The 16171-nt window shown below is 41.5% G+C and overlaps 3 protein-coding genes across 3 annotated transcripts; 2 read left to right on the top strand and 1 right to left on the bottom strand.

Annotated features, from left to right (window-relative positions):
• Nucleotides 1-867: 867 nt before the first annotated feature.
• Nucleotides 868-9258, top strand: C922_00377 (CAMK/CAMKL protein kinase; the record flags this gene model as incomplete). Its single annotated transcript, XM_008815994.1, has 5 exons — nucleotides 868-987; nucleotides 1216-1276; nucleotides 1489-1731; nucleotides 1871-2079; nucleotides 2278-9258. The coding sequence occupies 5 exons, from the start codon at nucleotides 868-870 to the stop codon at nucleotides 9256-9258; spliced, it is 7614 nt and encodes a 2537-aa protein (XP_008814216.1).
• Nucleotides 9259-11770: 2512 nt separating this feature from the next.
• Nucleotides 11771-13267, top strand: C922_00376 (structure-specific recognition protein 1; the record flags this gene model as incomplete). The annotated part of the gene is made up of 1 exon (XM_008815993.1): nucleotides 11771-13267. The coding sequence occupies one exon, from the start codon at nucleotides 11771-11773 to the stop codon at nucleotides 13265-13267; it is 1497 nt and encodes a 498-aa protein (XP_008814215.1).
• Nucleotides 13268-14306: 1039 nt separating this feature from the next.
• C922_00375 (hypothetical protein) lies at nucleotides 14307-16110 on the bottom strand (the record flags this gene model as incomplete). Its single annotated transcript, XM_008815992.1, has 4 exons — nucleotides 14307-14444; nucleotides 14691-15774; nucleotides 15841-15904; nucleotides 16017-16110. The coding sequence occupies 4 exons, from the start codon at nucleotides 16108-16110 to the stop codon at nucleotides 14307-14309; spliced, it is 1380 nt and encodes a 459-aa protein (XP_008814214.1).
• Between the last annotated feature and the right edge of the window lie 61 nt (nucleotides 16111-16171).

Raw genomic sequence — 16171 nt, 5'->3', positions numbered from 1 at the left:
GAATTAAGAAAAAAGAAATGAATGAACACATTTTGTTTAATTAAGAAATTTCCTATCCGCTGTTTTGTTTTTTTTTTTGTTTTTTTTTCTGTTCTTTTTTTTTTATATGTGGGTTATATGTGAACAAATGCGCACTGCCTAAAGGGTTACGCGAACGCTGTGCACACGGATAATAATTTTTTTGGACTCTTAAAAAGGAGACAATCTGCATAAATCATCTTTTTTGTTTTTTGTAACTTGCTGATTTTTATTTAACCACATACATGTGCCTATTTTTTTGTTCTTCGCAAAAATCTGCGTAGTTTGACTTAGCACAGAGTTTGCTCGTCCGCCGTTGTCACGTGCGTTGTTTCTTTTGGGATAGACGCGGCGCACATATTCTGCCGTTTGCCTGGCGTTAATCCTCCTTTCATTTGTCTATCTTCCCTTTTATGTATCCTGCTGTCGCCCACCCCCCCATGACTTCTTTTTGTACCCCGTAATATTGCCTACCTAATTTTCCACCTTCTCCGTTTTTCTTTTGTAAAAATGTGTTAATTCAAAATGAGACACGATTGCAAAGTCAAGGTGATCGTTTTGTTTTGTGCGAGAGACGCATTAGCGTGAGTGCCCGTTCCACTGCGTCTCCTTCTGCGCGCCGATGTTGGCGCCGGCGTCTGTGCTCATGTCCTTGCTGATATTCGTGCCGTCCCTTTGCCCCCAATTTGTGATGCCCCTGTGCTGCATCCGAGCTGCGATGCGCCTACTTCCTCAGGGACTGTTTTATTGTTAACCTATTTTGCTGCTTCATCTACCAATTACGTGCTACCTGTCGCCGCTTGCTCGATTCTCCGCTTCCGCTTTTCCTTTTTCCCTTTGTTTCCCCCAATGGCACTCACGGACAAGTGGCGAACCGAGTGGGACAGGGAGCTTCGCCTTCTCCCCCAAGTCGAATCCATTGCCGACCACGACTTGCAGATAACCGAAGATATATTTTTCATATGGCAGGTAAAATTAACAAAAAAAAAAGGATATTTTTTGATACCTTCGGGGGGAGGTGTTTTCTATAACACGATTTTCTTTCTACACTATGCTTGATATGTCATGTTGCTGAGAGTAGTGTGTATGCTCCTTTTTTGCATGACATTTTCCACTATTTCTCTTTTTTTTTTTTTTTTTACCTTTTTGCGCTACCTTACACGTGTCCTTTCTCCCCTTCCCATTTTTTCGATGCAGTTCTTAAAGATGTACCACACCTCCATGCCGCACGTTCGGAACCTCATCGATTTCATAACAAGTAAAAAATGAAACAAAAATGTGTCGCCGTACATTGAGAAAAAGCGTCAGTTGGTGATGGCTCTTTCCGACACACTATCCCCGTTTACCCCCCCCCCCATGTGATCCGCTCTACATTCCAATTATAGTAATGCTAGCGATAATAACATCACTCCGCAACTAAAACGGTGTAAACATTTATGTGATCTCCTCTTTCTTCCACTCCCTCTGAAGTTAAAAAGCCTGAGTCACTCATATGGGGCGAACATATTGACGACTACATGTTTAGGGGAATGGACAAGGGGCAGAGATTATTTAATTTGTTAGTTTCAGATGGAAAAAGAATACATCCCAGATATTCCAAGAAGAAATTATGCGATACGTTGCTGTACTTTCGCATAAAGAATTACATCATTTTGGAGAAAATAAATACTGGCTCCGTTGGACAAGTTCACTTGGCTTTGGACAAAAACACAGGTTGGTCTCTCCGCTACAGTGTGCGGCGGAATTCGCACTTGTAGCTCCGAACAAGGATAAGCAGCCATGCACATTTTCGTTCGTAATTACAGGCGTATCCACATGCACTGATACATGCTGACTGCGCTACCCCCCACAGACACCCTCGTGGCGGCAAAGGCCATAGACAAATCCACCGTGCAAGGCGATGAAGAGCTGTTTCAAAAGCTAAAGGAGGAGATCAGCATTTCCTGCAGAATGAATCATCCGTTTGTTGTAAAAACAACCAACGTCCTTGAGACGAGGGACAAAATTATTCAAATTATGGAGTACTGTGATGGGGGCGACCTCATATCCTACGTCAGAAATGTAAGCGGCAGAAGATTCTCAAGCGAGCAGATGTGCCTACGTGAGTACATGTGTCTACTTGCGTTGGTTTTCTTACATGCGTGCATTCTCTTACATGCGTGCGTTTTCTTACATGCATGTGTTTGCTCTGCCCCTAACTGCGCGTGACCACTCATCACCCCAACATGCGCTCATCATGCCCCTTCCCCACGACCGCAGAAGCTCCACCTAGAGGAAATCAGCGCACACTACTTCTTTCGCAAAATCGTCCAAGGGCTCCAGTACATGCACCGAAACAACGTGTCTCACAGGGACCTAAAGCCAGAAAATATCTTCTTATGCAAAAGACAACTAAGTCAAAGAGAAAAGACGTTAATACGAATAGGGAAGTTACCATCATGCTCCGAATACGAATTGAAGATAGGGGATTTCGGAGCCTCCTGTGTTAATGAAAAAAATAAATTACATCACGATATAGTGGGAACCTTAAGTTATGCTGCACCGGAGGTCTTAGGGTGTAACACCACCTGTGGCTATAGCAGTCAAAAGGCAGATGTCTGGAGCCTCGGGATTATCCTCTATGCCATGTTATTCGGTTTACTCCCCTTTGACAACGAAGGGAAAAATGTTAAAGAAGCTTACAACTCGATTATAAAAAATAAAATTGTCTTTCCCAAACATAGGGTTAATAAAATTTCTATGAATGCTCGGAATTTGCTCTCTGGCATGCTCACCATAAATCCCACTAATCGGCTGTCCCTTGATGAGGTGTTGAACCATGAATGGCTAGCTGATACGGGGAAAACCAAGTTGGAAGTATCTCAGGTGCATAAGAAAATGAATTTCCCCATTTCCTCCACCGTCGCTTGTCCAGTTGGCAGCGGTAAGAACGACATGGACTTTGAGACCTTTAAAAAATTGTTTCTAATCAAGAGGGAAAATGGTCCTGCGGCAACAAACCTTTCCGTCCATGGGGTGGTGCCAAGCGCGATTCCGAGGGGGGCGCAAAATATGGTACACAGCGGGATGCAAAATATGATATCCAACGGTGCGCAAAATATCCTACCCAGTGGTGCCCCAAACGGGCTGCTAATAAACATGCTACCGAGCGTTGTCCAAAACGTCGTGTCTGGTATGGTGCCTCACGGAATTCCATGCGCCATTCCTTTCGGAGCCCCCTACGCTACGCCATACGCAAGTGCAAGCCCCAAGGAGAACGACAACTCGGGCACCTCCCCACGCAGCGATAACGAGAAGGGTCAAGTGTGTCATCTTCAACGAAGCAACTCGCTCATGGCCAGGAGCGACCCCTACCACGTGAGGCAAAACCAAAATCAAAACATAAATAAAAATAAGAAGCAAAACATAAATCAAAATAAGAACCAAAACATAAATCAGAATAAGAACCAAAACTTAAATCAGAATAAGAACCAAAACTTAAATCAAAACCAAAACACAAACCCTAGCCAGTTTTACCTGTACCACGAGAAAGGCGTTTTGAACACGCAGGTTAATCCCCCAAATGGGGGACAGCACAACACGGAGAACCCCGTCTACGCAGACGCCCTCCTTGCGCAGAAAAAAGAACAGGGGGAGACATCAAGTAAGTATGCGTTAAACGAAAAGCGTGAAGAGGGAGAAACCCCACTCATGGAAACAGACAAAAAATACACACATGGTGTTAAAGAAGATGATGATAACGATGATGATCTTCATGATCATGGGAACGATAGAGTCAAAGTGGGCACACAAAAAGGAATCACAAACCATCGCAAGCATGATCAAAATAACTACTACGTGCAGAAAACATATTTCAAAAATGCTATTCTGGACAATACGTACGTCGAGGTGAAGAATAACAATCAGAGAAGTAGCGTCAACTACTATGAAACTAAGCAACTGCAGTTAGAGCATTTGGAAGAAAATAAACTTAAGCTGATGGATCAAGCGAACAAGAACCCCCCTCTGTGTGCAAAGAAAAACGGCACTTACGATTTTTACTTCAATAAAAACAACATGTACAGAAATCAAAGCAACAATATATTTCTTCTACCATGTAGGGAGAACCTCATAGGGAAAAATAATCGGTATAGTAATTTGTACCTGTTTAAAAGGGCGAACCATTTTAACGTAACCAGCAGTGCGAAGTCTCCTCTGTTAAGCCATTACGATCAGTGTAAGGTGACAACAAGTAGGGAATACGACACCAGTTGGAAGTTCAAATATGCTCCCAACGCGAGTGACGGACGAGAGTCCACCATCACCTCGAATTGCACAAACGTCACTCCTAGTCCTAACAACACACCATCCATCGCGAAAGTAAACGTCTCACCGAGGGACGCAGTATTTTATGAAAATCCTAATTACAACCATCATGTACAGTACAAATATTATTATTATGATGATAAGGGGACTTATGTAGGGTGTTTAAGCAACCAGACCAGTGGACGTACTTGCGCCTCTTCCTGTGTGCTGCTTGAAAATCAAGTCAACTGTGCAGCCAATAATGCCGACTACACAAAGGAATGGACATATAGAAGGGGAGTCTCCGAATATGTCCAAACGGGCACGTCCACTAACAATAGCAATTGCAATAGTAATAATAACAATGCATGCTCATCTGACCGTAAGAGGGAAGACCCTTTTGTTAAACACCGAGAGGGGGAAGGTCACACAAAGCTGCACAGCTACGAATGGGGTAAAGACGTCGCAGGTGCTCTTTTAGCCGCTTCTGAAAATAGGGCAAATGTTATGACCAGTGGGCATGGGCATCCACGTGTGGTGCAGCAAGTGGGGAGAGCCCCACAGGTGGGTTCAGAAATGGGTGAGCACGCTCGTTGTGGAATCACGGACAGTAGTAATCCCACAAGGGACACCCTCCTCACCGACGGAACCATCACATCTAAGGTCAGCACACCCACGAATAACGACACAGAAGTGCAATTACGTCGAAAGAACCACGACGCAGGGGTGCAATTACATCCCAAGAACAACAACGCGGAAGGGCAATTATGTCCAAAGAACCACGACAGAGAACTTCAATTACGTCCCACGAACTCCAAAAAGAAAGACACCTGTATTATTCTCACTAAGGAAGGAATACTCCCCAATGGAAATAAACACTCTTTCCTTATGAAATCTCAACACGCAACAAAAATTGTCAGCCTTGGTGAATCTACCTGCGATCAAATGGACATGGAACGCTTGCAAATAAACCAACTGAAGGGAAACCCGAAGGGGAGTCAGCAAAAGCAAAACAAATCTACCCTGAACCTGTTCATCCAAAAGGGGAGAATTAACGGATGCGAAAAAATGGATAGAGCACAAGAAAAAGAAAAAAATATTTCACCAAGGGCTTACACCGATGAGCACTCCGACAAATGGAACATGCAGAGTGAAGAGAAAGATGAAAGGGCGGAATTCCTTCCCAGTGGGGATAGCCCAGGGCAAACTTACACTTCAAATTCGCAAAACACCAAAATGAATAATAACGCCGATGAAGAAGTACATGATGCCATCCATCCAGCTGAACGGAAAACAGAAAAGGACAATAACAGAGAAACACACAAAGGGGATAATAATGCCCCCGGGAAAATAGTTTCACTTCTTCCAGTCAAGGATGAAAATAAAAATGTAACTAGCCAAGAAGGGAGTAACACACCAGGGGAAAAAGACGCCCAAGGAAACTGTAAACCCTCCCTCGAACAAAGCTATAGCGATGGAAGTGAAACGAAGACGAAAAAAAAAAAAAAAAAAAAAATTATCAGCATTAATAATCCAAGTAAAGAAATCCAACGACGTCAATCCAAAAGTGACCCAAGTAGTGATGACAAACAGGAAAATCAGGTGGACAAAAAAAAAAATATAACTAACAGAAGTAGCAACAACAACCGTAGCGGCATTGCTGGACAGAGTGGACAGAAACATGCATGTGGAGAGAAAGACACCAACAGTAGCACAAGGGGAAACCACGATAGCACAGACACTGCTGTGGTGGGTGCGCGCAAAAGTTCATGGAAAAATGAGGGGGAAAAAAACAAAGTGGACAAGCGAAGAGGAATGGTAATTGAAAATGCTATAGAAAAACCTCACATGCCTAACTTATCCAAACCTGACCGTCATGGAAAAGAGAAAACAAATGCGCCGGAATCCCGACGCTACACCAGCACAGACAAAACAACGTATGGGCATCTGGAAGTGGACAAAAAGTTATGCAAAAACAAGGACAAAATGAAACAAAGGGACAACAAAATATTTAATGAAGAACAGATAAACCGAAAAAACAAATTTTTTTTGCTAAAAAAATTGTACTATTCGAACCATAGGGACCTCCATGTACTGCCCAACAGTGAGAACCAACATGAGAGGAAACACTACATCAATTTTCAGAAAATATTTCTCCACAGGAAAAGGAAGACAGATAGAACCCACATCCCCCCTTTAAGCTACTATAAAAAAAGTAACTTATGTTTTAGTAAAAGGGTGAAAAAAGACAGAAAACAACGAGGCGAGGAAAGCAAAAAGGTCGTAAAGAATCAAATGGACGTATGCCACAGAGCATATAACCCCCAAAGTAAAAATGATGTAATAAATATCAGGCACTTCAGTGAATGGTACTACGCGAACGGATGTAGCCAACATGAATTAACAACAAAGGAGAAATGGCAATCCAAGGAAAGGGTTCCAATTTATGATAATGTGTCACCATATGATGAACAACAGGTAAGTGATAAGGAATATGTTTATTTTTCCTCCAACAAAATTGAGTACATCAAATGTGCCACTCGGAGAAGCATTAGTCAGGATAGCCACAACACATACAGTGCTCATTATTACTACCGTACGATGAGCGAAACGAACGGGGGGGTATCCAACCAAGTTAGTGAAGCACCTGTCGTTAGCGCAGACAAATCCAGTGCCAAGTGCAGTGAAAAAACAGACACTATTTTGTGCGCCAAAAAGGAGAGTCAAAATTATATTAGCAAAAGAGAATGCGGAATAAACAACCCTACTTGTGGATTCAAAATGAGTGTAAAGAAATGTTCTCTTTCACATGAAGCAATTTTATTTAACCGAAATGGAAATGTCATGTTTCGAAAGAATAACTTAGCTAACCAAATGGGACCCCCTCATCTGTCTTCAAATTGTCCTTCCCAAGTGAAACCTACTCTTAGTCTTTCCAGTTACTATAACGAAAAAGGGGTAAACGACATGGGTAAGATGGGATTTACACGTAAAGACACAGAGAAACCGAATGAATGGGGGAACAGGCCTATTCAGCCAGGGCACAATTTGAACGTAATCATTGACAGGCACTGCGAAAAGAGTGGCACATACACTAAGGGCGATATCGAAAGTGGAGGATGCATCCCCAATTTGAAAAACCACGTTTTCCACCACTCCCCGATTGACCAGTCGATTAAAGTGCATCAGACTCAAGATAACGAAGCGACACACACGGAGAGCTCCCCTTTTAGTGCAGAGAACAATGAGGAGGGATATTCCCCCGAGGAAGTAGGATCCGCCAACGTGACTACCAGCAACGTCGGTACCAGCAGCGACAGTACTAGCAACGACAATAATCGATGCAGAAGGAACAATCAGGGAATAACCACGGAGCTCCAAGAGTTACGCGGCGTCCTCACATCCGACGCCACAAACAACTCATACATTGTGGACGATGCAACTAAAAGGAAAGACTACACCTCCTTGTATGACGACGTGAAGAAATCGTATTTGATCATTCAAAATGTAAGCTATAAAGATGAGCTAACGAAAGAAAAGATGAAAAATAAAAACGGGGAAAGGATCATAACACGATCGGATGCGAAAGAGCAAATCCAAGAGAATGAAGAAAACGAAGAGGGTGGGCAGCTTCGCGTAAAGAGGACCTCTCGAACGGAACACTCTACCCCACAGCAGGGCAGCGATAAAAACGAGCCGACTAAAAGTACAACTATGAAAATATCAAAAGATGATAGCCGCCCCACGAACAGGAGGAAGGGACGTTCAGGGGAAGACGAGCAAGACAAGAGTTCAAAAGGTGCGGGAAAAAAATTCCCTCCCCTTAAGCGGAAGAAGGGCCCCGTTTGGAAAAATTCTCCAAGTAACCATTCGGAAGGTAACCATTCGGAGAGTAACCATCCGCCAAGTAATCCTCAAAATAATTACGTCGTGGAATTCCCTAGAGAGTTAAATAGAGACCTGTCTGAAGGGAGACAGGACGAAGATAAATCTCAACCACTTGGCAGTAGGGCCAATCGAAAGGACACCCACTTGTTAGTAATGGACGATGGAAAGAACCCGCATCTGGACACACAACACATCTACATGATGAATGCAAATTTGAAAAATCAGAAACCACAAGGTGAAAAAGAGAAACATGAAAGGAACCAAAAAGGGAGTGTGCATAATGGACCCATCAAGAGAGAACACCCATCACATGAACTCACATCGAGCAAAACAAATGAAAAGCTAACTAAAAATAAAAAAGAGACAACCCTTAAGGAAAGAAAAACTGACAGAAGTAAACAGTTAGCAAATTGGAACATCTGGAACGAAGAGAAAAATGACACCATTCATTCGAAGGAGAAACATGAAGATTATCTAACCCATAATAGAAGCTACGATTTGAAAAATGCTCGGAGTAATTTATTGAGTATGTCCTATGATGAAAATGTAAGGAACGATTACACAGATGGTAACTTACTAGTGAACCCCGAACATATAGCATCCATCAATGATTTTAAATCGATTGAAAATGATGAAACGAACAAAATGATGTATTACTACAATTTGGATTCCACCCCAGCCAACTTAGACTTTCTCAATAATCTCATGTTCTACTCATCGCATATTAATCCATATAGGCATTACAAAAATAGCTACCTTTCAAAGAAAAGCTCCCTCACTCAGGGGGGTAACCTAACCAACTCCAAACAGAGTAGCGGTAATAACAGGACTGAGCAAAGGAGTGACCACCAAAATGTACCCACGTCAGTAGACCACAACTTGAGGAACTACCTCAATTTAAACAAGACATCCATTCAGAATTTCGCAAAAACGAAAAGAAATTATATCCGTGAACAAAATTATGAGTACAAATTCGGAACAAAAATGGATGATCAGATAGGAGCAATATCCTTGTACCCCAAGCTAAGGTGGATGAACATTTTTAGCAGAAATTCAAGCAAGTACTAGACCCATTTGGTGGGGGCATTAACTGCGTATTGGTTTTTAAGATGATTTATGAAAGGTGTTAATCGAAAGAGGGGCAAACAGAACGGAAGGGGCATCCCAATGCGTATGCAAATAGCCACGTGTTTATGTGCACCTTTACCTCCATACAGGGGGGCGAGAGACCCACGTTGAACTGGCTACTCTTCTTGTTTGGTCTTTTCTCATAGGGCACTTTGATCCCCATAGCGCGGCTTAGCCGTTCATACACTGTTTCGCTTATAAAATTGTACAGATGTAGATTCGCATGCACTCCTTCTATCGCTCTCCTTTTAGTGTTCTCCTTTTGCTGCACTCCTTTCCTGTTTTGTTTCCCCGCAACATTGCCACGCCACAGACAGGAGCGGCAGTTCACCCGTTTGAATGCCCCCCTTTGGCATCACACCATTTTACATTTTGACATAATTCGTCATGGCACTCGCAATAGATGCTGCTTTACGTGTGATATGTACGCCTACTGTTATGCCTACCCCTATGTGGGTACACGTACGCGTCTGTTTGTGTGTGTGTGTGCAGTGGAACAATGAAATGGACGTAGTTCCCCTCATTCCCGTTCCGTATGTGCACTCTGGTGCGAACGGAAGTACCACTAACGATTTGCAAACAAATCTTTGTATCTTCTATTTGAGGTGAAACGTCACTCATGGGGGTGCTGAGCAAAATGGGAGGAAGCTGTATCTTTTTTTTCTTTTTTCCCTAGCTGGGCATTCTTTTTTTTTTTCTTTTCACTCATCGCTCACACCTTGGCTCCATTTTTTACACAAAACCGGTCAACATTCTTGCACATTCGTGTCTTTTACTTTTGGGAAAATGCCCAAATGGTGTACTCGTGGATGAACTCCAAGTGGATTCAAAACGGTGGGAACTTATTTCATATGCCAATAAGTGAATAAAATAAAAAAAAAAAAAATTCGTACAATTGCACAAATTTAATGCCGAAAAATGTGCCCAATGCTCATTTCCAACATAAGTTCTACGAATTGGTGAAGCCTTTTCTATACATATGCAAAGAGTCCAGCGTGGAAGGCCTTTTGAGATACACGGTCAGTTTTACTTATGTAGGAAGATATCTCCCTTAAATTTTTAGGCGCCTAATTTGGGTTAAGCACTTTTTTATGATGGATATTATTTTTTTCCTTTTCGTGTCACCCTTTTATCATCCCCACTTTTCCCTTCCGTGGTGACTTCCTTTACGTTTTCTGGCAACAGAAAAGGGGGGGAGAGGAAAAATTACACCAGCGTAACAGCATCTGGTCGCTTTAATCGTGTGCTTGATTGTGGTATGCCTGCTTCCCTTTTTTACGCGTCCTCTTTTCTGTTGAGCTCCCCTACATGCCTCTTCCCTTATTTTTTATTTTATTTTTTCTTTTTGGTTAAGTTTGTGAAGTGTCACGTGTTTAGTTCGGAATATATTCAACTATTTCCATTTTTTTCACTTGTTTAACAGCACTTGCCTTAGTTTCTCTTTCCCAACAGGCCACCCCTTTTCTGTAATTTATAACCTCTTTCATTTCGGTTTTCGTTTGGGCGACGATTGTCCTTTTTTTTTTTATCCCCATTTGGGTCCGATTCGTGTACGCACGCCACCTTCTTCAAGTCCCTCCCCGTTTCTCTTTTTATACTCCTCGATGAAGTTCTCCCATTCATGAAACACGAAACAAAATTAGTGGAAAGTAAAAATCGGTAAGCTAAAATTTTTGAAGAGTGGCAAATTGGAGAAGCTTCTTAAATTGGCGCCTCTCGCGGAAGCGTGTGGAATAGGAAATATATTCTATGCTTAACCGAGGAGGGCTTGAGCATTTTATTTTTGCACGCCCTATTTGAAAGACCTATGGGGGGGAGGGGGACATTTTTATGGCCCAACAAATGTAGTGGATATTGCAGGCATGTAAAGATAAATATAACGCTGACTGCGCCAATACCTAAGTGCAAGTTCCCCCTCGAAGGAACAAACACACGCGGGATCGTACTTACATATATGTACATTAAAAAACTTGCCACCGCGTTCGTATTTTTTTCATTTTATATCAGTTTGCCCACGGAGCCGGAAACAAAGCCCCGCCCTGGGAAAAGAGGAACCCTCCTTGGGGTAAATTTCCTTAACACAGTTATCTAACCATCCGGGCTCTGCAAACCTTCTACGGAGCTTTGCAAAAAGGGGGGAGGCACAAACATCGGACACCCGTGGCAACATTATTACGAGCCCTTTGGACACCGATTTTTCTCCGCGCGCACCTGGTTTGCTCGAAGGAGGGACCCCTTCTCAGTCCAAGTTGAAACAGACCTTACTGAGAGGGATACCTCCAAGGGGATTTCACACAATAGAGACTTCAAGAAGTGCCTCACTGACGAAGGAGTTCTAACGAAGGAAGCCACACTACCGCGTTTACCGTTGCTTCTGCTGTCCCTTTTACTGTCGCTTCTTCTGCCTCTTTTACTGCCACTTTTTACTGTCTCCCCCCCGCTGTGAGAACCCATGGGAGACAACGCTGGCAGCTCGGGCAGCAACCCCGTGATCTCCATCGGAAACATCCGGGGGTTCGGAGGCTGTGACCTCGGATCGTTTCGAATGTCCAACGAGTTCTTAGGATGGAAGAACAAGAAAACGAACAACGTATACCAGTACAAGTACAGTGACATAAGTGAAGCGGAGTGGATAAAAACAAGCTACAACAACAACAGGCTACATCTAAAGTTCAGTGAGAAAAAAGACAATTTGATCATCTTTTTCGACGGATTCCCAGATAGAAATACTTCCGAAATAACTCAGCATTTTCAGAAATATTTCAATCTCAGATTAGTTAGCAGGAAGCTAGCCACGAGGGGATGGAACTGGGGAGAATTCAAGTTAGAAAATTCGAATATAACCTTCGACATAGACAACAAGTATGCATTCAGCATTCCAACGAACAGTATTAGTCAGCTAAATGTACAGATAAAGACGGACATAGCGATGGAATTAAAAAATGAGGAAAATAAGAGGACGAATGAAGACTTCCTATCAGAAATACGTTTCTGTTATCCACACGAAAATGATGAAAATCAAAATTTTCAAAATTTTAAAAATGATCTGTTAGAAAAAGTAAATATAGGAGACTCCAAAAGTGAATGCATTGCCTCCCTTACAAATATTCCTCTCCTGGTCCCAAGAGGAAGATACGAAATCGAAATGTACACAAAATCGTTCAAGTTACATGGAAAGTCCTACGATTTTACCATTCAGTATACTAATATAAATAAAATGCTGTTAGTCCCCAAAAGTAACTCCAATCAGTATGTTTTAATCTTTAGCCTAAATAATAAAATGAAGCAAGGACAAACGGAGTACCCATTCATTTTGATTCAACTCAATAACGATGACGACATGGAATTGGACATCAATGCAAGTGAAGAAGATCTAAAAAAATATAAATTGGAGAAATCACTCTCCGGAAAAGCATCCGATGTAGTTACTAGACTGTTTACTGCTCTGGTTAAAAAAAATGCCATCATTCCAGGGGACTACAGAACAGCAAAAAATGAACATGGTATTACATGCAGTTATAGAGCAGCCAGTGGACAGCTTTATCCCCTAAATAAATACTTCCTTTTTATTGTAAAACCCGTCATTTTAATCTCCTTTGATGACATTGTTACACTTAGTTTCCAGAGAACCGGAAACATAAACCAACACCGTTTCTTCTCACTTATCATAAAACACAAAAGAGGAATGAGTTATGAGTATACCAATATTGACAAAAATGAATACCTCCCACTGCTCGAATTTTTGAAAAGTAAAAATATACACATTCAGGATGATTCCAATGTTGCTGATAAAAAACAGGACTTTGGCGATGAACTCTCTGAATCGGATGAAGAGGAATATGTTGCGGATGAGGATGATGACGACGAGGACGATTATGTCGCAGAAGATGAGGAAGACGATGACGACGATGACGAGGAGGAAGAGGAAGAAGAAGACGATGATAAGTAGGTCAGAAAATGTATCACACGATATAGGTTCAGTTAGCCGAACTTCTTTCTCAATGTGTCCATTAATGGCGAAATGGAACAACCCATTAGTTTGTTACAATTTGGGGCGTAAACGAACGGTGCGTTCGCAACTGGGGAAACAAAACATCAAAGAGGTAGGCGAGAAGATAAGCACAGACGTACACACAGACCAAAAACCACAGCTGCGTGACTATTACACCGTTCAGTCCACATTGCATACACACCATCTCGTAACACCTCCATTTCGTATTGCCCTTTTTAAATTTTTCATCCTAACGATTTTTTTTTTTTCTTTTTTTTTTTTTTACCACACGGTGATGCATTTCAAAAGAAAACACAAAAAAAAAAGAAAAACGTAACTTCCACATGTGTACACTACTGGTTAAGATAGTGACAGACGCGTAAAGCTTTCACCACCTTCCCATTTTTTCCAGTAAAAAATGGCTACGTGAAAAGGAAGAAATAATAATAAGGAAGTTTGGCTTTATTTGCATTGTGTGCAAATTGTGAGGGCCCACACATACGCATATGAGTTCGTTCGGTAAAAAAAAAAACTCCTAGTCACAAATGTAAAAAAAAATGTGCAAAAAAAGTGTACCAAAAAAAAAGCACAAAAAAATGGACAAACAAATAATGCAACAACGTTCTGCGAACAACGCACAAATAACCAACAAATTAACCGCGTGATGCGTGTGGGAATACAGATGGTGCGCATGCCGAAGAAACAACGTTGGGCATTTTGAAGGAAACAAAGGTATGCGTTGGGAAACCTTCTCCCCTGAGTTCTTTTGACAAACACTATGAGATGTTCGTTTTTTCGTTTCCCCTTAAGTTCGGGTACTCGGCCTTTTTCCTCTTGGAATAATTTTCCGCCTCCCTGTAAAGAAATGAAGGTGTAGACGCTGAAGCACCAAAAGGGGAAGGAGCGGGAGCCTCAAAAGGGGGAGCACTCCCGTTACCCCCTTCGCTCTGCCTGGAGCGCATACATGGACATATATACACATAGAGAGACGATCGGATTACTTTATAAAGCACATTATCCTGTTCACAAAATTGTTATTGCCGATGTTTTGTTTTATGAAGGTCTTCTCGTTCGTGAACGGTTCGTTTTTTTGCAGCTCGTGAAAAATTAGGAGGAACTTGGTTATCTCGTAGGACTATGGGGACAAAACAGGGAAGTGGTGATCCGGTGATGCGATCATGCAGAGATGCAACGATGTAGAGTTGTAACGATGTGCCAACGTGACGAGGGGAAGATGCAAATCATAAAAAATGCGCACCGCCACCAGCGCAGGGCGTTATATGGGTCCGTGGGCCCATTTCTCTTCCACCCTCAGTGGTGGAGCCTCATGCAGGGCAGTGTGCGTATATATAGGCACTCTCTCTAACGGTCCCTCTCTTACATTCCTAAAACAGCAGAGCAGATTGATGATGCACTTGAGCCGAATGAGAACCCTGGTGCGCAGCGAGTTGTTAATGCCGGCAAGGCCACATAACTTACTCTTCAGCGTGTCCATATTCTTGCTGCTCTTTAAGGTGCTGTATATCCCTTTACTAACATTTATATACTCCTTGGATAGAATCAGATCGTTAATTTGTAACTTTTCCAATAACAACAAAATGATGTTGTTAAAATAAGGGTAAGGAATGTTCACCTTTTTTGGTACTTCGATATGATAGGATATAATCCAGTAGAGGCGAAAGTACCTCTTGGCTAAATAAATGCCAAGCAGATTTTCCAAAACTTTAATTATATTATATTGAAGATATTCATTCTTCGAATTGGTGTTATTTTGTGCCTTGTTCTTTCCTTTCCCTTTCCTTTTCTTTTTTTTTTTTTTAAATAAAAATGATCTATTTCGATAGTAACCATCATTATTATTCATATCCAGAACAGTTTCCTTTTTCATAAAAAATTTATAAAGTTGGAAATTCTTTTTCAGAAATTTTAATACCTTTTTCATACTTATGCGTCTTTTCTTATATAACGTACTTATGTCTATATTTCTCCTTTCGTAAATATTTATTACGTATTTCCACATATTTTTTATATTTTCTATTTGTCTTTTGACTGATATTTTGTGTATGCTGGTGATTTTAATAATCTCATTCGTGTACTTTGAGATGTTGTTGATGCTTTTATACTTTATAATTTCCTTCTCCAAATTGAAGTCAATGTTGTAATAATTTTTTATCAGTTTTAGAGCTCTATTTTTGCTTATGGGGGTGTAAAAATTGGAAAAACGCAGATCCAAATTGTTCAAATGATGGGACAAAATATTAAAAAGGTAAAACTGTTGTTTTATGTATAAACATAAAAAATGGTCGAACAAAATGTTGCTGCCTATGTAATCGCTTTCCTTATTTTCCGTGTTAAAGATATTCATAATTCGGTTTTTTACAAAAAAAACATTGTCTTTGTATTTTTCTTTAACTTCATTTTCGATACTCTTACTAATCACAAGATTGCTCTTTTCCTTGTTCGTCCTTTTCCCCTCTACATCGTCGCCGTCGCAATCACCATCATGATCCCCATCGCCCGCGTTGTTCAACTCGTTTTTTCTTTTGATCAAGTGGGCGTAGAAGTTGTTCTGCAGCATGCACAGCACTTCGAATTCTGCGGAGTGGGCAAAAGAAGGGCAGACAAAAGGGAATATTTTTTTTTCGCTTCTTTTTTGCGTATCATAAACGCGTCATTTTAGCTGCCCACGCTATCCTCACCCGCTTACCATTGTGCCCCTGGAGCCAAAGGTCGAAGATCCCGAAATTAATTTCAGTAATATTTGGCGAAAAAAGCGGTATTTCAAATTCCGTGATGTCCATCTTATTTCCGCTTTTTTCCTCACAGTCATGCCTTAACTCACGCACAAAAAAAAAAAAAAAA

The sequence above is a fragment of the Plasmodium inui genome, assembly GCF_000524495.1.
Source record: "Plasmodium inui San Antonio 1 unplaced genomic scaffold supercont1.1, whole genome shotgun sequence".
Classification (NCBI taxonomy): Eukaryota; Apicomplexa; class Aconoidasida; order Haemosporida; family Plasmodiidae; genus Plasmodium; species Plasmodium inui.
Note: the sequence above shows the minus strand (reverse complement) of the source record. Positions and strands in the feature narration are given on the sequence as shown.